This window comes from Triticum urartu, chromosome 6 (assembly GCF_003073215.2).
Source record: "Triticum urartu cultivar G1812 chromosome 6, Tu2.1, whole genome shotgun sequence".
Lineage (NCBI taxonomy): Eukaryota > Viridiplantae > Streptophyta > Magnoliopsida > Poales > Poaceae > Triticum > Triticum urartu.
Window position 1 is genome coordinate 95777805 of NC_053027.1, and position 26640 is coordinate 95804444.

The 26640-nt window shown below is 43.3% G+C and overlaps 1 protein-coding gene and 1 long non-coding RNA gene across 4 annotated transcripts; one reads left to right on the forward strand and one right to left on the reverse strand.

The window, feature by feature from the left end:
* Positions 1 to 1094: 1094 nt before the first annotated feature.
* Positions 1095 to 4825, forward strand: LOC125515729. Of its 3 annotated transcripts, none has more exons than XR_007287103.1 (4): positions 1095 to 2117; positions 2236 to 2559; positions 2652 to 4066; positions 4169 to 4808. It is a non-coding gene; the product is annotated as an uncharacterized LOC125515729 (long non-coding RNA). The 3 variants fall into 3 exon arrangements; XR_007287104.1 differs by having other exon boundaries at positions 1095 to 1846; positions 1981 to 2117; positions 2236 to 4066; positions 4169 to 4772; XR_007287102.1 differs by having other exon boundaries at positions 2236 to 4066; positions 4169 to 4825.
* Positions 4826 to 12549: 7724 nt separating this feature from the next.
* On the reverse strand, positions 12550 to 16752 carry LOC125515728 (tyrosine-sulfated glycopeptide receptor 1-like). Its single transcript, XM_048681235.1, has 2 exons — positions 16274 to 16752; positions 12550 to 15798 (listed from the first exon to the last, which is right to left on the reverse strand). Exons 1-2 carry the CDS (start codon positions 16735 to 16737, stop codon positions 12825 to 12827), a joined length of 3438 nt encoding a protein of 1145 aa, XP_048537192.1. The 5' UTR covers positions 16738 to 16752; the 3' UTR covers positions 12550 to 12824.
* Positions 16753 to 26640: the final 9888 nt, after the last annotated feature.

The following is a 26640-nucleotide window of genomic DNA, read 5'->3' on the forward strand; positions in this document are numbered from 1 at the left end:
GTTTGTTAAATAAAATCTTCCTATCAGTACCTTTTACAGAACTGTAATTTGCTTTTGCTCTAACAGTGGAACGTTCGACTTCTTCAACCCACATAATTACATCGTCGTCTTCAACATCCGCATCATAAACTCAAAATCGACTCTCTTCAAAAAGTTGCGATCAGGTCAGTTTGTGAACTGACAAAAGGAATGTCAAATATGTGGAAAAACAGCTAAAGAATAAAGTGATAGATAGTACAGAATGATGATAGAATTATTGTAGAGAGAAAAGGGAAGAAAATGAGGGGGGTCAGGATAGTTAAAGGGGCAGCATAAAATGTATTAGAATGGTTTGTCTGTGCATGCAGGGAAAGGAAGGGGAGGGGTGTATTTACAGCATCAATAAAGGAAACAAAAATGGTTGGAGTTATCAGCATGGTGATAGCAGAAGTTATCAGGGTATGATCACAAAAGTTACCATCTTAGTAACTAGTTAGCAAAAAAAAATAAGAACATGTAGGTATCTACTTAGAACAAAAAAATACTAGCACAAAATTCGCAAAAAGTTATCATGGTGAAAGTTCCCATACGATAAAAATGGTAAGCTGGAAAACAAGGTACAAATATCTTTCATGTAGGACGATGTATTTATCAGTTAAAAGTAGAGCGATACAATTATCAATCATATGTTAGCATGGTGATAGCATAAGTTACCCACACAAAATGTTGAAGTTATCAACATGGTGATAGCAGAAGTTATCAGAGTATGATCACAAATGTTACCATTTAATTAACTAGTTAGCAAATAATTATCAGTCGGATGTTAGTAAAAGTTACCAGGAAAAATGAACAATAATTTATTTAAGGACAGTATAACTGAACCTAAACGGAGCTTTCTCGCGCGTCCACGCTTTTAGCCGTTCGATTTCGTGGCTGGATGCTTGCTGGCCGTATGATACTCCCCTCTCGCGCGTGGGCTTGCTCTTGGGCCAACTGTCTCGCGCTTGGGCCTTCTTGGACCAACTGTCCTCTGGGCAGCTTCTCCGGAGACCAAATCGAAGCCATATCGTTATCCTATATGATGTACGTCCGATTCCGGATGGACGGTCGTCGATGTTCCCTCCCATTCTACCCTGACCTGGACTCTCGTTCAGTTCCCACCTTATCTCCATCTCCCTCACCCACGACACAGGTTGCGCCGCCGCCGTTGTCGCTTCCTTGGGCTTGTAGCTCCTCATGGCACAGTCTTCAACCACCTTGTAGGAACGTTGAATCCATCTCCGCCTAGCCGCCGCTGTCCTCGTTCTCCTGTCTTTCTTGTGGCGTCGGCGAGCTCCATCCCTAGATCGGTGGCGCACTACGCCCATCAAGAATTCTACGCCATATCTGAAGTCGTTGGCGCGGCACGACCAGATCGACCATGATCAAGCAGTTAGCCGGAGGGCGGAAGTTGGGGTTGTTTCAGTTGGGGGTATGTGTTCTGACCTCGTCAGCTTTGGTTAGCACATCAGATAAGGAACGCGGGTTTACCCCACACTGGAGGTTTGTGCTGCTAATTATCTGCACTTGATGCTCTTATTTAAGATACTGGTCAGGTAATCATCCTGTATACTGTCATAACTTTGTAGATAAAATTAGGCCTTCCCAATACTAACAAAGTTGTTGATGGGTGAATAAATCATTACGATTAATCTTTAAGTATGGTTGTTATTGCGACTAGATTCTTCCCTGATCTTCGTGCAGCATGTCTCAGTAGCCCCATCGTCCGTTATTAGCTACAAACCGTTGTTTCCACTCAGGCAGATTAATGGATGCACGTGTCACGTGTGAAACCGATTGACATTCCAAGTGAAGTTGACAGTGAAGGGTATATGTTCTCCACATGCAAAATTACTACAGTGTGATGTTTGTTGCTCTCCTTATTTTTCTAATCATTATGCACTGTCTTTTGATGCGTCAAAATTACTAATATCCTATGTACACACTTCATTGTTGTGCTAGGAATAGGATGGATGTGGTGGTCCACTTGTTGATTTTGATGGGAACATTGTTTGGAAGAATGACACACATGATCAGAAAATTACTGGATGTGTACAAACAAATAAAATTCGTGGATATTTGAGGGATATTTGGTTATGGTATGTCATTTAGACTTGTCGAATTTAATCATACTTGTGCTGTATGAATTATGATGGGTTCACTGCATTCTACGGTGTGAATGAAATGCAAACTTTTCCATTACCTTTGGTGCCCCAGGTGGTTCTCATATGATCGTTTGGGGGATTCTTGGAGGATAGATATATCCATAATTGTGATATTACTATGATATTTGTATACCGCATGATTGTGGACAATGGTGCACCTGAAGATGCACATCCTGGTACAAGGTCGTCTAAGAAACTAGGGATGTCCATGGATATATCAGTCCTAATATGTCTTAGATTCAGCATTTGGCTCAGACATATGGAACACAAGACCACTCCAACTAAGTCCAGATGGTTTATAATTGGACTCCACCGATCATTACGCAACTCCGGTATTTCTGCCTTTTCATTCTGATCTCATTTGACAAGTTCTGAGGTGATTTTCTGCCATGGATAGTTTTACCATTTTTATAATATTTCTTTTGATAACTACATCTTCATACTCATATCTATTACTTGATTCCACAGACTATGAAGAAATAGATAATTTTATATGTGCGGGTGATTTCTTTCTGCCATGAATTACCAATTGACACTATGGATGAGTTGATTTGTGGTGTACTATATTCTGTACAATTCAGTACTTTCCTGATGCAATCAAAATGCCTCAATTGAATGTAGAGAGGTCTCTGATGGCAGATTTAAATAGTCCAGATTCAGACCTAGACATGTGTGATTCCATGTAGTATATAATTTTGCACCCATGCATACAATGTCAAATCTGACCACGTTTTCATCCACACGTGCATGTTGATAATCCATAGCAGAAACAAAAATGGTATTAAAGATCGATTACATTTTTTTCTCCTTTGTGAACTTGGTGTATACTATTTCTTTGTATATGTTACTAACAATAATCTCACAGGTCATGGCTACACCAAATAGAAATAACTCTCGTGCAGAGAAGATGTTTCAACTGATTAATCAACTACATAAAAATGTTGTGTCCTACCTAATTGATCTCTATATGCCTATATCTCCACAATACATAAGAAAACCTCCACCAAAGTCCCTTTATCTGATAAATTCAATTCTCTTCGCTCAATATGTTATTTAACTTGCAGGCCTTTCATTACTAACAAATATATATAGTTCTTGATAAAAATATCATGCAAATTTACTTTAATTAATAAAAATTGAACTTTCATGTTTCATGCTCCATATATTTATAGAAATACTCTTACCATTGTATTGTCAAAATAGACGGGCGCGGCAACGCGCGCCATCATGATCTAGTAATCACGTATAATACATCCACACACCAGGCAACATAAAAAGTAAAAGAGCGCAAATGTGAAACGAAAACACATAGTTCATTACATAGCACACATGCAAAAGCATAAGTCATTACATGTGAGAGGGGGGGGGGGGGGGTTGTCCATACATAAGATAAAAAGAGCATGAATATACACACAAGGATCAAACTAAAAGCATAAAAAAGGTCTTCAAAAAGTAGACATCCATCCTATCACTCTTTTGTGATAAAGCGAAGACACGTATATGCCTTCACTTACCAAGGTCAGCAGGCTCAGATCCTGAAAACGGATTGGAGTCAATAGGATTATCTTCTGCATTCTTTAAATCTCGTGGTGCTGCCGCCATATGATCAGTTGGGGGTGCTGCTGCTTGGTCTTGGGGAGCATTGTTAACCGTTGGGGCCACTGCTGGTGCTTGAGTTGTCGAAACAACCGTTGGGGGCGGTGTTGGTACTGCAGCTGGAACTGTGGTCGTCATAATAATATCTGGTCCGGGCGGTGTGGAGCCAAAATCTAGGCCAAGAGAGCAAGATGGTGGGGTGAAATCCCAGTAGGCCCTATCAGCAACAACATCTTCTACATCTGCAATGATGCTGAATTATTGGGCGGCGACTTGGTCATCCCCAGGTTGAGCTTAAACAAACACTGCATCTTCAGTTTCAACTGGTTCTGCCACATTGGATTGGGAAGATTCAACTTGAGCTTGAACAACACGTGGTATTTTGACAGGAGCTTGGTCATCTTCAGCTACAACAGCGGTCATTGGAGAAGCAATTCCTTGAACTTGATGAGCAGAAGTTTCAGCTACGGCAGCGCTCGTTGAAGGAGCAATTCCTTGAGGTTGATTAGCAGAAGTTTCAGCTACAACAGCGCTCATTGGAGGAGCAATTCCTTTAGGTTGATCAGCAGAAGTTTCAGCTTCAGTGCCAATAACAACATCGGCAATTTCTTCTACCACTTGAGTAATAGTGGCTGCTGCCGCGAGCTCATCCACAGCTCCAAAACCAGCATCTGGTGAATTCCTCACAGGGGCATTATCTTGCACAACAGCTTTGGAGAACTGACCATGGGGGAGTCTTCAAAATCATCTTTCGCGTCCTTGGGAGCAAAACGAGGAGAAGACCTAGTTGCAACTGCAACTGTAGAAGACCTCTTAACCTTCCTCACAGTAATCTTGGTTTTCTTGCTGCACACAAAGAAAAATAAACATGGACATCAACAGCTTATAAAAACAGTAGTTACCAGCTTATATTATCATTAGTTATCAGATTATATTTGCATACAACAACTAAAAATAACATTAGTTACCAGCTTATATTGACAGAAGTTAACAGCTAAAAAATAACTTTAGTTACCAGCTTGTATTCAAATTATTTGACAGCTTAGGGCCATATTGGTTATCCACATAATGCAAAAAATCAACATCGTCACGAATCATTAATGAAGATGGTAACTATGAAGATAACAAAGTTACCAACAAATTTATCATGCTAAAAAAACAGTAAATATTGTAAGAGCTTTGACTATAAAAACTACCAGTCATTCCCGTACAGATTATGATGCCACGCATAAAAGAGTTAAATTATCGGTATATATTCACCTAATTTACAAATGAAAAATAAACAAACAGAGAAAATCATTTAGATATCATATAGCGAGGAAAAATAACATTCATAATCACCCGCTTGACGTGTCAGACGAGTCAACATCTGCCGAAGAACGCGCACGATTAATAGGTATCTCCTCAGACGTGACACCCACACTGCTAGACCGCGTTTGCTGAAGGTCGGCAACACTAATAGATGGAGCATTCGAACACCTGACAAGTTATTATTTGAAAAAGGATATAGTGCACGTGAGAAAAATGTTACCGTAGACAAATAACACATGCTTACCAGCATATAACTACTAAAATTATCATGTAAACAAAGTTAAACTACATATTGTTCAAATAAAAAACTGAAGTTATTATCGTGAAAATAGCTACTGAAAGTTATCAGCCTTACCATGATATAATTACTATCCTTTCTAGAAAAAAACACAAGCTTGATAAGGAATAGAAACTATCCAGACATATTTACTTCTAATTATCAGAAGCTAGGTGCTAGGAAAAGTGATAACACAAAAGAGTAACAATAAGTAAGTATGTACACAAAGAAAAATAAACATGGACATCACCAACTTATAAAAAACATTAGTTACCAGCTTATATTAACATTAGTTATCAGATTATATTTGCACACAACAGCTAAAATATAACATTAGTTACCAGCTTATATTGATAGAAGTTACCAGCTAAGAAATGCAATATAACAAATGAAAATAAAAAGAAATCAACTAGCAGATGATAAGAAATCACTTGCGAGGATGTTGCTTCTTCCGTGTGGGATTGGCAATTACTGAGTTAGTGCCCTTATCAGGGCCTACAATGCCAAGCTCATTGATGACTATTGCCTTGATAGAACGATGTGTATCATCCAACAACGGCTGGTTAGAAACAGTTGTACCAGTGGCCATGGGCGGAGAAGGTAGGCGTAATTTCTTGCGACACCTGAAATATTGCTTTTCCAAGTTACGGACGAGAGAAGAACTGCACCTCTTCACAGAAGCATCAACAACAGCCTCGTTTTGAGTATCCGTCATATCTGGCTGGTTATGCAATCCATCACTAGATACATTCCCGGAACGTGCATTAAGCATAATCTGAGACTCGAGAGGCTGATCGGTTCCTGTAGTAGCAGTTGCATCAATTCCGGCTGACCTTACCGACACATTGGCAGTTGCAAACATGGTTGCACCCACATCTGCATTCGCTGCGCCACTACCTGAAGCATCATGGGCATTCGGTCCAGCACTACCCCCACTACCTGAAGCCTCATGGGCGTTCGGCCCACCTGAAGAACCATGGTAATGAACGTGAAAATCTAGATCTTCGTCAGAGTGACCATCACCGCCACCATCACTATCCTCATGATCAGAATCTGAAACTTCGATAGCTTGCTTGCCGGTATCTTTTACTTCACGCGAGCGGGATGCAGGACGGGTGCTTGCAGTCTTCCCGGCAGTCTTCCCAGCAGCAGAAGATAAACCCTTTAGTTGGTCCTCTAACACATGGGACATACATGAGCTGTCTTCATCATCCAAGGACATGAACTCATTAACAAGACCACCCAGGAGGCCAACCATGCCAGACGAAAAGCGACCCACAATAGCAAAAGCTTTAGCAAGTTTCTGATAGAAAATCACGAATGAAAAAACAAATAATCAGGTTGTGAGAGACATTAAGTACCATGCAAAAACAACTAAAAATACCACACAAAGATAAGTTAAAATGAAGTTATTCCAAAGTGAGAATCTAAAAAAATATAAAAAAGTTACCATCCTAAAAACAGAACAAGTTACCAGGTCTTTATAACAATATTTACCAGGAAAAGGAAAACAAAAATACCCAAACGCACTAAAAAGATTAAAAATACCTGTTCAGAACAGTTTTGCGGTGCATGAACACGCATGAATTTATCTAGACCTTGTAAACCACCAAACAAGCAATAGTCTTGACCATATTGGGGCTTAAGCTGAAAAAAATATGATAAAAAAATTAAGATCTTGATAAAAAAGATGGCAATACATAGAAGGTAAGAAAAATGACGAATGGGAAATCACCGGTAATTTCCCATAAGAAAGCTTGTCCCTCTGGACATCCATCCGGAGAACTTTCGATGCCAACTCATTCGTCCACAGATTAATTGCAAAAGGACCATTAGGCAATATGATATCAAGGCCAGTTAAGTCAATATCATCTATATACAGAAGCTGGAAAAACAGAAAAGGTCGTTACAATCTAGCTGTTTAGCGGAATAAGACGTACAATCCAAATATAATGGGAACAAAAAAAGAATAGGGGGACTAACATTGTAGAATATGAGGCAACCCGTCGTAGGCTTTCCTTTTGAAAGGGCTTTGTGAAGCTGATCCGCAATAAATTTGCACCAGTTGAGGTTTTTTACATTGCCAATATTTTGCTGCGAAAAAAAAGAAAGCACATGAAACCTAGAGGAATGTATGCACACAAGTTAGCAGGGGACATAAGTAGATACTTATAACACTGTTAAAGCATTGAATCACCAAGTACATAAGCACACAATTACCACATTATTGAGAAGTAAGTCAAAATTACCATATTGCAAGGCATACATAAATTATCAGGTGCATTACTAAATAATTACCATACTTTCAGAAAAAGTTATCAGGCACATTACTACATAATTACCACACCATCAGAAAAAAGTTATAATGTGCATCACTATGTAATTACTACACCCTCATAAAAAGTTATCCGGTGCATTACTATATAATTACTACACCTTCATATAAAGTTATCAGGTGCATTACTACATAAATACCACACTTCAGATCACAGGAAAATCAAAGGGACAGAAGTTACCACACTCCAAAAATCAGGGTAAGTTATCAAGGTGCATATGTGCATAATCATCAGACTAAGAAGCAAAAAATTACCAGGTAGAAAATCAGAAAAGAAAAGCGATAAAAAGCATGAACTAGAAAGATATCCAGATGTTCTTACCAACACAGGATACCATCTGGTGCTGATCTTGTTCGAAGTCGTCGACGCCATCACGGTGCTGGCAGCAAGCACAAGCCACAAGCGCTTGAAATTGTCGTCATGACGGTTAGTGCTCAGGATAAGGTTTAATACATCCATAGTTTTAGGAGCATGTCCAAGATCACCAAAAAGATCTCCCGCAAGCTCAAGCTCTGCATCTGTAGGAACCTTGAAATCCACCGCAATATCACCTCGGGGCACACCCATTATACGATGCACAGACTCTTCACTGACCGGTAACCTTCCGCGACCGGGTACAACAACCTCACGGGAATCAGGGTCGTATAGACCAGCAAGCCATTGAGAAAGCCGATTTGAACAGATTATCACACTTGATATTCCGCAGACTAGTGAAATCCATGTCATCGATCGCGGCCATTCTCTCATCTGACATATCCTTACAGGCAGTCACAAGAGCACTAGGAGAAGCCCTATTCCGATCTGCGGGAGGCTTATGCTTCTTTAAGGGGTTCACCTCCTCAAAGTCATCATCTAATTTGCGCTTTCTTGGCATCTTGACCTGACACACAAGAATAACAAAGAGAAAAAGTGAGCATAAAGGATGCATAGCTGTTGAATTAATAGTCACATACATATTCTTATGATACATTGGTAACTTGTGAACATACAACAAGACAACTCATCCACAACAGAGAAGGATGAAAAAAAGGACATGTCTGCTTCTACTAGATATTGAATACCTGATTTTTTTGCTTACGATACACCGATAAAATGTATGTGTCAGGCAAGATAACTTATGCAAAATAAGGATGGCAACAACTTACACACAAACACATATATTGGACATCACATCACTAAGTATTAAAAAAATCAGTGACATGATAAATTTTACAGTGGACTCCTGATAAATAATTCACACCACTGATGGTAATATTCACAATTAAAGTTCAGGTAAGTTAAATGATGGCACATCCATTAGTTAGAAACACAAAATGCATCATGAAACGAGACACCACTGGTAGTGCTAGAACAAACAATCCATCATGACAATCTAAACACAACGAGATGAACTGCATATAAAACACACAAACAGTATGAGATTATCATCAGCAACCTAATTATACTGGTGGTAATTCAATGCCTTCACTGCAACCATAAGAGCATGATAAAACGGAGCCCAACATAGATACAGAGTGAGGAGATTCGTTGTAAAATCCCCGCACCAAACCCTACCGGCGACCAAAATAACAGCAGAAATCATCATAGGATAACGCCGTCGAATCATGAACGGAGATATGATGGTTATGCATCTAGAGAAAACCCTAGAAATCAGAATCGAGCCGCGTAGCAGAAGGGATCAGTTCAAAAATTACGGCAACTACCCACGAAATCAAAAACGGCAAATTAAGCATTAAAACGATGTGCATGCGAAACAGGGACTAACAAAATAGCAAATGCACCATGAATTGAACGTATTGGGCGCATTCCTCGTCTGTTCTAACCTGCGACCAACACGACGAACATCCCGCCACTAATGGCGTCGAGAAACAGAGCACGAACTACTCGGGCGGATGTGGGGGAAGGGGGGATTGAGTCGAGACTAACCAGTGGAAAAGAACACTGGCGTCGAGAATCGGCCGGAGAAGGAGTCGCCGCTCGCCGTCGACAGATAGAGAGAGCGCGGGCGGAGCGGCCGAGAACCAAAGAGCGGAGCAGAGCGCGGTTGCCGAATGAATTGAGGGAGTGGTGGGGGAGGAAGGAGTTAAGTCAGCGCATCGGGGGGGGGGAGACGGTTCGAGCGACGCGGGCGTGGAGCGATGGCCCACACAACAGCGACAGAAAAAAAGAAACGGCTCGCTGGAACGTGTAGAGCGCGTTGGATTAAATTGGACGACATCCAAGTGGTGTGGCGTTTTTGCAATCTGTCACAGGTGTGCCAAATACATTTTTCGTAAATAAATATGGTTTTTATTTAAATTTAGTAATTTAGAATATAATAATAATAAGTTTTTTAGCAACATATAACATAATAATAATAATTTTTTTGAGGGGGAACATAATAATAAAGTTTTTTTGGGGAGAGTATAATAATAAGTAGAACAAAGAAGAAACAAAAAAGCAAAAGAACCAACAAATCGTACGACGCAGCTTAGTAGGTTTGGGCGAATGGGCCGGCCCACCCCACGCGGACGTGCGGAGCGCCCTAGGCTATCGCGCATATCAACGCCAAATCGGTTTTCACAAAAATCTCCCCTAATTCTCCCCCATATAATAATAAAGCACGGAGTGCTTCTGCCCGTACGTTATTAAAATTGCACCCGAAGTTGAAAAAAATTACCCACCAATGCCACCTATAAGTTATAAAAAACGTTGCACACAGAAAAATTCGGACTGGGCCGGCCCATTTCAGAATATCTAATACTACGCCCAGCGCACAGAAAAAGACACACCTTGCCTGGGCCGACCTATATATGGGTGATCAATTTTTTATTTTTTATTTTTATTTTCCGTTATTGCTTTTTGTCTACTTGAAATGATTTGTGAATTTAAAATAATATTTAATAAATCATAAATGTTTGCGGCTTTAGAAATTGTTTGTTATTTTTCAAAATATTAGCAAATTTTCTAATAAATGTCCGGAAAATAAACATACATTAATGAGTTTTTCTAAAAAAGTTCATGTATTTAAAAATGTTTTAAAATTTCACAAAATTTCGTCAATTCAAAAAATATTCATGTATTAGAAAATAGTATAAAATAAAACTGTTCATAAATTCAAATATATGGTTTTTGATTCACAAAATATACGTGGATTCAAAAATGTTCACTAATTTAGAAAATTATTTTATCAAATCCCAAAAAAATGTTAGCTGATTCTAGAAATGTTCGCAGATTAAACAAAATGTTTGCATATAATATGTTCATGAATTCAGAAAACGTTCTTGATTTTACAAAATGTTCGTGAATTTTAAAAAGTTCACAATTTCAAATATGCTCATGAGTTTAAGAAAATGTTCATGATTTTTAAAAATTGTTCATGTTTTCACAAAAATAAGAGTGATAGTGTATATCGATGATGTAGTAGGATGTGATTATTGCCATTCGAAATTATGCATTGCTTCTGCCCGTTCACCAGCAGCATTTTTTTACAGAAGACCCCCTTTGTTTTCAGGTAATTAACCTGCTATATCAGTTAAATGAGAAAACGAACCCTTTTTTACTGTTTTATAGAAAACCCCTTTTTTCTGATAAATAACCCGCAATCCCAAAAAACATATCGTTTTTGCCTTTTTTCTATAATTAACCTGCATTCCAACTAGAACAAATAATACTTTATCAAAATACATCTTTTAAACCATAACTTCAATTTTAACATGTTATATATTAAATTTGATTAGAAAAATAGGTAGAATATGAATCTGATGTTATTTCACCTGTTAAACATTTTTAAAATGCTATTTAAGGTGCAACCTTAATGAATAGCGTACGATCCATCTTTCTTTGGTATCGACATCGACCCGGATTACAATGAACACCCCATCAAAGCCAAATTGGAGACAGAAGAAACCGTCGATAACCTTGCATGTACGCCTTGACAAAATATTGCATGAAAATAAAGCAGATTCTCATCTAATGCCGAGAGAGACGTCTCGGCAATATCTATTGGGGTCTTAGTCATGGTTATTGGGTTAGGGCCGTGCGTTATTTTCTTTTCCGATTGCAACGCACGAGCTCTTTTGCTAGTAAAAATAAAAAAATCAACACCCTTTCGCTTTCGCCGCTCTATCGCCATCGCTCCCCGCTCCCCGGCGAGTCGCAACTCAACCATTCTCACCGGAAGACGGACGTGCCTCCTCCTCCTCGCACGCGGCCGTGCTCGCTCCGTTCCACGCGCACGCTGGCATCTACTCGTATTCCTCTGACGCAATGCCGGCCTTTTGTGCCCAGCGCCGGCCTCCTTGGCAGCAGCGCGCCCAGGCCGTTCGGCGGAATGCCGACCCGGGTGTCTTTTCTTGGACCGCGACGGTTGCCGTCGAGAAGCCGGATCAGCTCGTAGAAGAAGCTTCGGAAGAACTCTGATGCGTATCTATACGCCGGAGGGGCGAGCTCCTGTGTGAGGCCCGTGGTTTCTTTGCCACCTGCCCACGTGAATCCTTCGACATGGTACGTACTACTAGGTGCTTCTGATAGCCATTCCTCTCGTACTACTTATTCTGCTAGTGACTTCATTCTGTTGCCCGTGCTGAGTTATATAAATTTGAAGACAGTAGTAGTATTACGTTCTCAAATTCTCATTCCAGTTGTTCGATGGTTGGACTAACCAAACCTTGATGTATAGTAATTCGGTAATGCACCTCCAACTCTGGTGGTTTTCTCAAAACAGCTGATAGAAAGCAAATGGATGACATCACACAACATCTGTACTTGAATGGAAACCATTTTCAATGCTGACAGCACATGGTATCTGTACTTGAATGGAAACCATTTTGAATATTTATCTGAGAAAAAAAACATTTCTCATACTAACTTTGTCCAATGCCTGTGAAACTTAAGTATATCTATACTTTACATAGAAAAATTATACGAAATCTTGCAAAAATCTTTTCTTAAAGAAGTACCTGAAGCTCAAAATGGCAACCTATTAGGCTCTGTACAAAGTACAAAACAAACTCTAAAGGTATATCAGAAGTAGCAGTTCTATCGAAACTATGAATGTTACATACTTACATGTATATCATGCACGAAAATACAAGATTATCTATCATGTGTAGTTCATTTTATCTTGGCTGATCATTGCATCTATGGATCAGCTTCTACACTGGCAAGGGAGGAGACTACATCTGAGATAGCTGGCCTTCTGAATTGATTGTTATCAACACACTTGCAAGCGGTTTCAAGCACTTTCAGCATTTGCTCTTCATATCCTCTTCCTCGAAGTGTTGGATCCAGGACTTCAGTCTGCTTACCCTCGGACCTCATCTGTAGAACCCATGGGACAAGTTCTTTTGATGTAGACAGGACTGTAACAGGTCTCCTTCCGGTGAGCAGCTCAAGCAAGACTACTCCAAAACTGTACATATCACCTCTCAAAGTAGCAACCCATGCTTGCCCATACTCGGGAGGGATATAACCCATAGTGCCGACCAACTCAGTTGTAACATGAGTTCTGTCGGGAAGGATCAATCTGGCTAGCCCAAAATCTGCAACATAAGCTTTAAATTCTTTGTCCAGCAGGATGTTACTGGATTTGATGTCACGGTGGACAATCTGAGGCTTGCAGACGTCATGGATATAAGAAAGGCCCAGGCTTGCTCCTTTTGCGATCTTTAGCCGAGTCGGCCAGTCAAGAAATGAGCTAGCATCATCGTACCTGTTATGAAGCCAATCATCCAGGCTACCATTCTCCATGTAGGAATATACAAGGAACCTCGAGTTTCCCTGGATGCAATAACCCCACAGTGGTACAAGATTATCATGTTGTGCCATGGAGAGTGCATCAACCTCTGCACTGAACTCCCTTTCCATCAGACACATATCACCGTTGAGCTTCTTAATTGCAAGCTTGGAGCCATCAGGTAGCTCTACCTTGTAGACTAATCCATACCCTCCACATCCAATGATGTTCTCCTTGTCAAAGTTGTTTGTAGCTTTCAAGATGTCAGCGAATTTAAGCTTGTTTTCTTCTGTCTTCCCTTGTGGCATCCGCATCACCACTAATGTTTGCTCTGAACTGGAGTAGAATGAAGTTGCTTCAACATCTCCATTATTCTCTCTTCTATCTCTTGTTGTAATGCCATTTATCCTGATTAGTACAATGAAACGCCCCAGCAACAAAAGAACAGCGATGCCTCCAAAGAACACACCAAAGGCAATTACAAAAAGACCCTTCTTATGTCGTGTTTTTGTGGATAATGGAGGTATCGAAGCTGAATCACATTTATGAGTGAGCATAGAGCCGCACAGCTTTGGATTCTCATTGAAACTAGAATTCTGAAATGTATCAAACTGGCCTCCAGATGGAATAGGCCCTTCTAGATCATTGTTTGAAATATTGAATGCTGAAAGGTAGTGCAGTCTGTTCAGCGCAGCTGGGATAGTACCTGTGAGATTGTTGCTGGACAAGTCTAGCACCTGCAAGTTTGTGAGGTCGCAGACCGATTGTGGGATCTGTCCAGATAACTTGTTGAAGCTGAAGTCAAGTACAGCAAGCACCTTCAGCTGACCAATCTGTGCAGGAATTACACCTGTGAAACTGTTATTGCTTAGATTCAACACTGCTGGGAAAGATGTAAACACACGGTATTGAAGTGCTGGACCATTATAAACAGGCAGCTCAAAGACTGTTGAGTCCAAATGAGTTGCGTTGTCAGTTGATTTTAGCATTGGCATCTCCATCAAGGTTGATGGGATTTCTCCTGTAAGATTGTTGCTTGACACATCCATATAGAAGAGATTGCTTAGAGAGGTGATCCAGCCTGGTATTGGTCCAGTGAGTCGATTGTCACATAAAACTAACATCTGCAAGTTTGTAGCCCTTGATATCCATACAGGTATTCTCCCAGAAAAATTGCAACCTTGTATATCGAGAAACTGAAGATTTCCAAAACCATCAATTGTTTCATCCTGTGAGAGGATCTCTCCCATAAAGTTGTGCCCCATAAGCAGTGTTGTCAGGTTCTTGCTGCTCTTAAGGATCTGAAGTGCATTTGTAATGTTTGTGAAATTGTTTTTACCGAGTGACAAGAAGGAGAGGTACTTCAGATTACCTATTCTCGATGAGAGCTGCCCATGTAAGTTGTTGCTAGATAGCCGCAGTGCAATCAGATTACTGCACGAGTATATGCTTTCTGGAACTTCACCGGTGAAGTTGTTTAACCAGAGGTCTAAAATTCTTAGATTGGGCAGGTTGGAGAAATTGACCTTGGTAAGTTTTCCACTGAAGTGATTGCTCTTGAGGTCAATTGTTATGAGATTTGTGCAGTTGCTCAGAGCAGATGGCAGCTCCCCTGACATGTTGTTGTAGGCCAAATGGAGCTCCTCCAATTTCTTGAGCTGTCCTATAGAAGCTGGAATCTTGCCACTGAAGCTGTTCCATCCAAGATCAAGGGTTACAAGATCTCCGAGGTTGGTTATGTGTGTACCGTCAATAGCTCCACTGAGGTTGTTGTATCCAGCCCCGAGCTCTCTCAGCTTGGAGCAATTACCAAGACTTGGGGGGATGCTGCCAGTGAATTTGTTGAAAGACAGTTCAAGTACAGCGAAGGACGGCGAGCTATTACATAAATGAGTTGGTATCTGCCCAGTAAAGCTGTTCTTACTTGCATTGAGTGCGATCAAATTCACCATTGCTTTCCATGTGGTGGATGGAAACTGTCCTGTAAATGAGTTGCTGGAGATGTTCAGTACCTGTAGAGGCCGGGCAGGCGTTGAAGATGGCAGCTCCTGGAGCGTTCCATTTAGCTGGTTAAAGCTGACGTCAAGGATAGTAATGCTGCTGGACGACATCAACTCCGGTGGCAGTCCACCGGACAGCGAGTTGTGGGAGAGATTAAGGTACTGCAGCCCGGTGAGGACCCCAAGGGACTGTGAGATGTACCCCTGGAGGCCCTTCCAACGCAGCAAGACAGCGGTGACCGTCCCATCTTGCCTGCAGGTGATCCCTTCCCACTTGCAGCAATCCGTGCCATTCCGCCATGTCGCAGAGAGGCCACCGTCTTGTGAGAGCCCGGCAAGGAACTGTAGAAGGGAGCTCTTCTCCTGCTCCGTGCACGAACTGCCAGGACAGACCAGGCAGATCAGCAGCACAAGTGCGAGGCCAAGGGAGGGTATGTGGAATACCTTGCTGTGTGTCTTGTCGGAAAAATGGAGTGTCTGCATGGTTTTGTGGTGAAACTAGCATGGGAGCCAGAGCTTAAGTTGTGCACTGACTGGATAAAGCATCTTCCTAGCGGGGGGAAGAAATAAGCAGATCTTGCTCCCATTTGTTCATCACCAGCCCACCAGCTGCTTCCCAGTTCACACTTCACACTGACGTTTCAGTGTTCCACTATTGGCTTCCTGCTATAATCTACTGACAAGTCAATTGCCCGATCTCCCTGAACACCTTCCGTACAAAAGAAAACTGCATTGTAGATTTTGTGGTCATCCTTGACTCAATCCTTAATGAATTCTTACAGCGCTTCGTACTTTGCTTTCCCTGACATCGCTTATCTTACCGGCTTCACTAAACAAATCTAACCTCTACCCACTAGCACTTATCTTTACTTGCCCTGACATCCTTTTGGATTTTGGTTAACAGGAAAAGGCATCTTTTGAAAAAGAAACAGTTGGTGAAGATTTGCAGAATATTCGGCTGGCGAGATGGTACACAGGCGATCATTTCAGCAAGGCCATTGCAAACGAGAGTGATCATCGGCGTCTCAATCAGAGTGTGGACAAGACCATTTGAGTGGAGGACAAGAAGAAGTGCAATTTTGTTCCTTAATGGACGGGGTGGATGGTTGACCTGCTGGGTGATCATCTCTTCTCTCTTCCATCCTCTTGATTTACTTACCCTTATCACCTTATCACGTGAGCTTTGTCTGATGTTTACGTTTGCTGTTGTTTTCCGTTCTCCACTGGCGCACTGTTGTGCACCATGGAATGTGTCTGTCGTCTTAATTCGGAACTTGGTAGCGTGTGAGCTCTGGCACTGGCAGGCCGGCTGGTTCATCACTCTCCTCTGATGCTGATCAGCTTGTGGTTGTGGGAACGCCTGTGCTGTGTGTGGACATGCATGGTCCTTTGGAACCTAACCATGCATTAGGTATAGTTTAAGAGCATCTCCAACAGGCGCCCAATATCAGCCTCGTGCCTAAAAAAATCGCAAGTTTAGCGCGCGCGGAGCTAGAAATAACACTCCAGCGGACGCTGTATAATAGAGCACGCCGTAAAAAGTGTTCAGCGCGCACGAAGAAACTGGACCCGAAGCCGTATATTTGGGGCGTGAGCTCCAGCGCGCCGAACATCCCACGCATGCACGCGCCCGCCCGCCGGCCTCCTCGCGTGCGCACGCCAGCTCGCCAGCCGGCCACGGCCACGACGGCGGCGTGGGCCGGAGGAGCGCGGCCACGGGCGGCGGGGCGTGGGCGCGGCCACGGCGGGGCGAGCAGGGGCGGCGGGTCGGGCGAGCAAGGGCGGCGCGGTGAGCAGGCCACGGCCACGGCAGGGCGGCGGGGCGAGCGGGGCGGTGGGGCGAACAGGGGCGGCGGGGTGGCGGGGCGAGCAGGCCGCGGCCACGGGCGACGGGTTGGGGCGCGGGCGCGATCACGGGCGGCGGGGCGGGGCGCGGGCGCGGCGAGCAGGCCGCGGCCACGGGCGGCGGGGCGGGGCGCGGGCGCGGTGAGTAGGCCGTGGCCACGGGCGGCGGGGCGCGGCCACGGCGGCGGCAGGGCGAGCAGGCCACGGCCACGGCAGGGCTATCTGGGGAGGAGCACGACCACGGCCATGGCGGCTGTGGGCCACGGCCACGGCGGCTGTAGGGCACGCCCACGGCGGCGAGCAGGCCAGGGGGGCGGCGTGTGGCCATGACCATGCTGGCGAGCTGGGTACGGGCGCGAGAGGTTAATTTTGGGCGTCTGTTGGAGAGGCTCTGAATACTTTATTAGTTGAATAATTAGCGTTCGGAATCACATTTATTTTGGGAACACTGTGCCATTATTATTTTGTAGTAGTAGATGATAATGATGTGCTGATGTAGTGATGTTAGCTACAATGTACTATCATTATTATTATTTTAGATGCTGCACTCTATCATTGAGCAGTGTACAGGTGGTCAATGATTTTTCCTCTCTGATTGAGAAAAAAATATGGCAAGTGGCTGACACCCTACATATCAGTGACACCTCTGTTTTCCTGTTGCCATGAGCAGGATCCCAGGATTTGTGCCGAAAATGCATCTCTGCACCTGAGCTCATCTGCACCTGTGCTGATGAAAAAAAATTAAAACAAATACTAGGAAAATTCAAAAAATTTCATTTTTTTGTGCGGTAGAAAATTTGATGCATGAGGTCCTCTTCAATTTTCACATCATTTGAAAATTTGAGGAGATCTCAGCAAAAAAGACAAATTGGGGGTCGGTAAAAATATTTACTGTTCATGTACTGTTTTGGCCCGTTTTGTCTTTTTTGCTGAGAGCTCCTCAGATGTCCAAATGACTTGAAATTTGGAGCAGACATCACACATCAAATTTTCTCCCACACAAAAAAAATTGGAATTTTTTGATTTTGTTTTGTATTTTTTATGAAATTCTTTCTAACCGGATACAGATTAGCCCGGGCATCGAAACGCCCTACTCGGATTTGTGCATGCTATTATCAGATACCGTGCGAATTGAATGAAGAACATAATACAGGAAAGTGGCTGGCCCCTGCTTTTTTTTATTAATTATTTTTTGCTATGAGCCACACGTTGTATTTGGCGTGTCCGCCTGGGGATCAAGCGTGTATTTCCACACGTTCATGAATTTTGGCGCGTAGAAGCAACTTGTTTTTGTGCATAGCGCCACTTGGAAGTTTCACACTTGGCCACTTGGAGTACAAAAACGGCGGCGTGACCACTGGCCCGACTACGCGACGACTATGGTTCTCTGACGTGCTTGTACGTTTGCTCCCAACGCGTAGTTGATCCCATCGTCTTGTTTGTTGTCCTAGGTGTTATCTTCTCCTTTCTCCAGTGTGCTTGTCTTGAGTCTTGACCGGGGGTAATTTTGCCCATGGAGAATAAATAGGTTTTTTTTAACACCCAGCCCACTATCGTTCAAGAACCCAAAGAAGCTCCACACTAGCGGCGCCCGGCGGCCGGTGCGCCGGCGAGCAGGGCAGTAGCAACGGGCTCCGGCACCCGGGAGGCCGGCCAGCGTAGAATAGGCACGTCCGGCACGTGCTCTGGCCGTTTGCCAGCTGCACGCGACGGCGAGGCCGCTCTCGCCGTGGATGCAAAACCAAACTAGCCCATACTCCTACGTGCTTGTGCCTCCGTTAGTCCGTATCGCCGTTTCACCGTGAGGCCGTGATCGATGTCTGTCGTGTCCATGTTTAGTACCACATCGCCAACTTTGGGTAGCACCTCACAGCATAAAAGCTGACGCCCGGGAGCCAGTTCCACCGTGCGGCAAGCACGGTATAAAGCAACAGCCTATTGTGCTGTAATCCTCTTGGTATAAACCTCGACAAGGTAATTACTATCTCTATGATACAAAACACCGGCTCACTTGATCTATTACGGAAACTAACCCATGGAAGCCCGTCGTCCTTGCAGGGGCGGCTTTTTTTTAATTAATGTTTTAAAGAATCCGGCACCCGGTTGTGTGGTCGGCAGGTGTCCGTCCGGCGATGTGGATGATTTTGCGTGGCTTTCTTGTGTGCAATGATGGCGGCTTCAAGCGGAGTCGGGTTTGCAGCTGTGTTCTGATAGTCGGTCTTATCCAGCATGTTTGAGAGGTCGTTTGCAGTTGTGTTCTGGTAGTCGGTCTTATCCAGCGTGTTTGAGGGGTCATCGTGACTTGCTTGTCTTTCTGAAGTCGGAGTTGCAGAGGAGGAGACTTGCAGTGATGATGACACGAGACAGTTGTTGGTTCTGGCGCTGACTTCATAATTAAAAAAACCGAACCGGCAACTGAACCGATGAGTTTTTTCTGGTAGTTTTTATGGCGTAAAATAAAATATTTTATAGGAAAAACAGTTCAAAGGAGTTGTGTCCCTTCAATTTGGCGTGAACGTGGTCTTGACTGAGTTGGATATTGGGCTGCATTTATGCTTTGACCTCTTATCCGAGCGACCAATGATTTAATCCTGATGTGTGCACCCTATTTTTCTGGATCTGCTATACATTCGCTAGTTTTCTAGTCCGGTTTTAATAAAAAAAACAAGCACTTTAGCACGGTTAATCGGTTTTCTCTGGTCCATTGCACGAACAGTCTTTTTGGCTTAAAAGACCGGCAGGGTGGCTGGTTACGGTTTTTTACAGTTGGACCGCCGATCTGATCTGATTTTTTAAACTATGGCTGGCTCAACGCCTTTTCTCCTGCAATGCTCGTCGACAGAGTCAGAACTGCCTGTCCCAGGCGTGTGCGGTAGACTGTTTGACATTGGTCGGCCCAGGCCTCGGCATTTGTCTATGGCAAGGTGTGCTTTCCGGGATACTTTGATGCTTTGTGATTTAGTGGACCTGGGTTTTTCAGGTGTGCCCTATACCTACGACAATATGAGGTCTGGTGCAGCAAATGTGCGAGTCCGTTTAGATCGAGCGGTGGCTACAAATTCTTGGCGGAACCTGTTCGCTTTTTACAGTGTGCGGCACCTTGCGTCTCCATGTTCTGATCATGTGTCGTTATTGCTCAAGGGTGCCCCGGACCAAGAACAATGTAAAGTGCATCCACGCAGGTATGAGATATTTTGGAAAAGAGACGCCGGGTTACCAGAATTAGTCCGCAAGGCTTGGGAGGCCTATGGTGCGATGGATGATCTAGGCCATGTCAATAAAGTTTTGAGAGAGACTATGGTGTCCCTTCGGAAGTGGAGCAGTAAAAAGTTCGGTAATATCACAAGGGACATTAATAAAACAAGAACCCGGCTAGAGGAACTAATGAATATGAATGCAGATAGTGCAGAAATCCGAGAGGTTTCGGATAAACTCAATGAATTACTGTACAAGGAGGAGATGATTTGGTTACAACGATCGAGGATCACTTGGTTGAAAGAAGGTGATAGAAACACGAAGTTCTTCCAGAGTAAGGCGGTTTGGAGAGCAAGAAAAAATAAAATCACTGAGATACATGATGCTAATGGTACTGTACACAAAGATGCTCAAGCCATGGGTGATGTAGTCTCGTCTTATTTTCATGACATCTTTGCTGCTGACCGAACCCTTGATGCCACGGAGGTTTTGGATCTTTTTAATTCAGTTGTTTCAGATGACGATAATGTTAAACTTCGTAGCGAATTTTCGGATGCTCTTTTTCAAATTGGGCCTTTGAAAGCCCCTGGGCCAGATGGTTTTCCAGCAAGATTCTTTCAGAGGAATTGGGATGTGGTGAAGACTAATATAATTAAAGCAGTGAAGGAGTTTTTTAGAACGGGTATTATGCCGGATGGTGTTAATGAGACATCTATCATTCTTATTCCAAAAATTGCGAATCCAGTCAAGGTCTCCGATTTCCGGCCTATTAGCCTATGCAATGTTATTTACAAGGTTGTTTCCAAATGTTTGGTTAATAGATTGCGTCCTCTCTTGGACGATATAATTTCTCCTGAGCAGAGTGCCTTCATATCTGGTAGGATGATAACTGACAATGCCCTGATTGCATTTGAGTGCATCCACCATATTAAACAGGAGAAGGATCCTACTAAGGGATTTTGTGCTTACAAAGTGGATCTATCAAAGGCATATGATCGGGTTGATTCAAATTTCTTGAGGCAAGTGATGCAAAAGATGGGTGTTACGGCATATCTCTCTCAAGTAGTTTTGGTGATTGATGACAACATGTTTGCGGACTAATCTTGTGCTTTGAATTATTCACAGATTCTCCCCTGGCACGAGACGCCTTCTTCCCCTCGGAGTTTTATTTCAAGATGGTGTAGCTCTTTCGTTTCTTTCTCGGTGGACTAGTTGCGTAGAGGGCACCGTACTATCAAGAGGGGGTCCGCTAGGGTTTTGCATGGGTGGAATCATCACGTACACATCAGCTTCTCACCCTCCGAGCATTTCCTTTCCATTGAAGAGATCTCTCCTCTCTCTTCTTTGTCCTGTCTGGGTCACGCGGTAGCACCGCGCACCCAGCGGTAGTACCGCTGAGAAGCCACAAGCGGCAGTACCGCTCCGCAGCGGTAGTACCGCTGGGGGCCTGGCACCTCCGCCTTGTCCTCAGCTTTTTTGAGAGATTTCTTCTCTCTCGCGCGCGTCCCAGCAGTAGTACCGCACTGCCTGCGGTACTACTGAAGGAAATATGCCCTAGAGGCAATAATAAAGTTATTATTTATTTCCTTATATCATGATAAATGTTTATTATTCATGCTAGAATTGTATTAACCGGAAACATAATACATGTGTGAATACATAGACAAACAGAGTGTCACTAGTATGCCTCTACTTGACTAGCTCGTTAATCGAAGATGGTTATGTTTCCTAACCATAAACAAAAAGAGTTGTTATTTGATTAACGGGATCACATCATTAGGTGAATGATCTGATTGACATGACCCATTCCATTAGCTTAGCACCCGATCGTTTAGTATGTTGCTATTGCTTTCTTCATGACTTATACATGTTCCTATGACTATGAGATTATGCAACTCCCGTTTGCCGAAGGAACACTTTGTGTGCTACCAAACGTCACAACGTAACTGGGTGATTATAAAGGTGCTCTACAGGTGTCTCCAAAGGTACATGTTGGGTTGGCGTATTTCGAGATTAGGATTTGTCACTCCGATTGTCGGAGAGGTATCTCTGGGCCCTCTCGGTAATGCACATCACATAAGCCTTGCAAGCATTACAACTAATGAGTTAGTTGCAAGATGATGTATTACGAAACGAGTAAAGAGACTTGTCGGTAACGAGATTGAACTAGGTATTGAGATACCGACGATCGAATCTCGGGCAAGTAACATACCGATGACAAAGGGAACAACGTATGTTGTTATGCGATCTGACCGATAAAGATCTTCGTAGAATATGTGGGAGCCAATATGAGCATCCAGGTTCCGCTATTGGTTATTGACCGGAGACGTGTCTCGGTCATGTCTACATTGTTCCCGAACCCGTAGGATCCGCACGCTTAAGGTTTCGATGACAGTTATATTATGAGTTTATGCATTTTGATGTACCGAAGTTTGTTCGGAGTCCCGGATGTGATCACGGACATGACGAGGAGTCTCGAAATGGTCAAGACATAAAGATTGATATATTGGAAGCCTATATTTGGATATCGGAAGTGTTCCGGGTGAAATCGGGATTTTACCGGAGTACCGGGACGTTACCGGAACCCCCCGGGAGGTATATGGGCCTTAGTGGGCTTTAGTGGAAGAGAGGAGAGGTGGCCAGGGCTGGGCCGCGCGCCCCTCCCCCCTAGTCCGAATAGGACAAGGGGAGGGGGCCGGCGCCCCCCCCCTTCCTTCTCTCTCTCCTCTTTCCCCCTCCCGAATCCTATTCCAACTAGGAAAGGGGGGAATCCTACTCCCGGAGGGAGTAGGACTCCTCCTGGCGCGCCCTTTCCTGGCCGGCCGGACCCCCCCTTTTGATCCTTTATATACGGAGCAGGGGGCACCCCTAGACACACAAGTTGATCCAGGTGATCATATTCTTAGCCGTGTGCGGTGCCCCCTTCCACCATAGACCTCGATAATATTGTAGCGGTGCTTAGGCGAAGCCCTGCGATGGTAGTACATCAAGATCGTCACCACGCCGTCGTGCTGACGGAACTCTTCCCCGACACTTTGCTGGATCGGAGTCCGGGGATCGTCATCGAGCTGAACGTGTGCTACAATTCGGAGGTGCCGTAGTTTCGGTGCTTGATCGGTCGGGCCGTGAAGACGTACGACTACATCAACCGCGTTGTGCTAACGCTTCCGCTGTCGGTCTACAAGGGTACGTAGATCACACTCTCCCCTCTCGTTGCTATGCATCACCATGATCTTGCGTGTGCGTAGGAATTTTTTTGAAATTACTACGTTCCCCAACAATGGCATCTGAGCCTAGGTTTTATGTGTTGATGTTATATGCACGAGTAGAACACAAGTGAGTTGTGGGCGATATAAGTCATACTGCTTACCAGCATGTCATACTTTGGTTCGGCGGTATTGTTGGATGGAGCGGCCCGGACCGACATTACGCGTACGCTTACGCGAGACCGGTTCTCCCGACGTGCTTTGCACAAAGGTGGCTAGCGGGTGATAGTTTCTCCAACTTTAGTTGAACCGAGTGTGGCTACACCCGGTCCTTGCGAAGGTTAAAACAGCACCAACTTGACAAACTATCGTTGTGGTTTTGATGCGTAGGTAAGATTGGTTCTTGCTTAAGCCCGTAGCAACCACGTAAAACTTGCAACAACAAAGTAGAGGACGTCTAACTTGTTTTTGCAGGGCATGTTGTGATGTGATATGGTCAAGACACGATGCTAAATTTTATTGTATGAGATGATCATGTTTTGTAACCAAGTTATCGGCAACTGGCAGGAGCCATATGGTTGTCGCTTTATTGTATGCAATGCAATTGCGCTGTAATGCTTTACTTTATCACTAAGCGGTAGTGATAGTCGTGGAAGCATAAGATTGGCAAGACGACAACGATGCTACGATGGTGATCAAGGTGTCGCGCCGGTGACGATGGTGATCACGACGGTGCTTCGAAGATGGAGATCATAAGCACAAGATGATGATGGCCATATCATATCACTTATATTGATTGCATGTGATGTTTATCTTTTATGCATCTTATCTTGCTTTGATTGACGGTAGCATTTTAAGATGATCTCTCACTAATTATCAAGAAGTGTTCTCCCTAAGTATGCACCGTTGCGAAAGTTCTTCGTGCTGAGACACCACGTGATGATCGGGTGTGATAGGCTCTACGTTCAAATACAACGGGTGCAAAACAGTTGCACACGCGGAATACTCAGGTTAAACTTGACGAGCCTAGCATATACAGATATGGCCTCGGAACACGGAGACCGAAAGGTCGAGCGTGAATCATATAGTAGATATGATCAACATAGTGATGTTCACCAATGAAACTACTCCATCTCACGTGATGATCGGACATGGTTTAGTTGATTTGGATCACGTGATCACTTAGAGGATTAGAGGGATGTCTTTCTAAGTGGGAGTTCTTAAGTAATATGATTAATTGAACTTTAATTTATCATGAACTTAGTCCTGGTAGTACATGTTGTAGATCAATAGCTCGCGTTGTTGCTTCCCTGTGTTTATTTTGATATGTTCCTAAAGAAAACTGTGTTGAAAGATGTCAGTAGCAATGATGCGGATTGGATCCGTGATCTGAGGTTTATCCTCATTGCTGCACAGAAGAATTATGTCCTTGATGCACCGCTAGGTGACAGACCTATTGCAGGAGCAGATGCAGACGTTATGAACGTTTGGCTAGCTCAATATGATGACTACTTGATAGTTTAGTGCACCATGCTTAATGGCTTAGAATCGGGACTTCAAAGACGTTTTGAACGTCATGGACCATATGAGATGTTCCAGGAGTTGAAGTTAATATTTCAAGCAAATACCCGAGTTGAGAGATATGAAGTCTCCAACAAGTTCTATAGCTAAAAGATGGAGGAGAATCGCTCAACTAGTGAGCATGTGCTCAGATTGTCTGGGTACTACAATCGCTTGAATCAAGTGGGAGTTAATCTTCCAGATAAGATAGTGATTGACAGAATTCTCTAGTCACCATCACCAAGTTAGTAAAACTTCGTGATGAACTATAATATGCAAGGGATAACGGAAACAACTCCCAAGCTCTTCGTAATGCTGAAATCAATGAAGGTAGAAATCAAAAAAAACATCAAGTGTTGATGGTAGACAAGACCACTAGTTTCAAGAAAAGGGCAAAGGGAAGAAGGGGAACTTCAAGAAGAACGGCAAGAAAGTTGCTGCTCAAGTGAAGAAGCCCAAGTCTGATCCTAAGCCTGAGACTAAGTGCTTCTACTGCAAAGGGACTGGTCACTGGAAGTGGAACTGCCCCAAGTATTTGGCGGATAAGAAGGATGGCAAAGTAAACAAAGGTATATTAGATATACGTGTTATTGATATGTACTTTACTAGTGTTTATAGCAACCCCTCGGCATTTGATACTGGTTCAGTTGCTAAGAGTAGTAACTCAAAACGGGAGTTGCAGAATAAACAGAAACTAGTAAAGGGTGAGGTGACGATGTGTGTTGGAAGTAGTTCCAAGATTGATATGATCATCATCGCACACTCCCTATACTTTCGGGATTAGTGTTGAAACTAAATAAGTGTTATTTGGTGTTTGCGTTGAGCATGAATATGATTTGATCATGTTTATTGCAATACGGTTATTCATTAAAGTCATAGAATAATTGTTGTTCTGTTTACATGAATAAAACCTTCGATGGTCATACACCCAATGAAAATAGTTCGTTGGATCTCGATCGTAGTGTTACACATATTCATAATATTGAAGCCAAAAGATGCAAAGTTAATAATGATAGTGCAACTTATTTGTGGCACTGCCGTTTAGGCCATATCAGTGTAAAGCGCATGAAGAAACTCCATACTGATGGACTTTTGGAACCACTTGATTATGAATCACTTGGTACTTGCGAACCATGCCTCATGGGCAAGATGACTAAGACTCCGTTCTCCGGAACAATGGAGCGAGCAACAAACTTGATTGGAAATAATACATACTGATGTATGCAGTCCAATGAGTGTTGAGGCTCGCGGTGGGTATCGTTATTTTCTGACCTTCACAGATGATTTGAGCAGATATGAGTATATCTACTTGATGAAACATAAGTCTGAAACATTTGAAAAGTTCAAATAATTTCAGGGTGAAGTGGAAAATCATCGTGACAAGAAAATAAGGTTTCTACGATCTGATCGCAGAG

What these genes read in the sequence shown, in the direction of transcription:
- LOC125515728 (XM_048681235.1), bottom strand. Translation starts at nt 16,737, where the DNA reads ATGAACCAGCCGGCCTGCCAGTGCCAGAGCTCACACGCTACCAAGTTC. An exon ending in GCAAGTAAAGATAAGTGCTA is followed by an intron (nt 15,799 to 16,273) that starts GTGGGTAGAGGT and finishes CTGTCCTGGCAG; the next exon opens with TTCGTGCACGGAGCAGGAGA.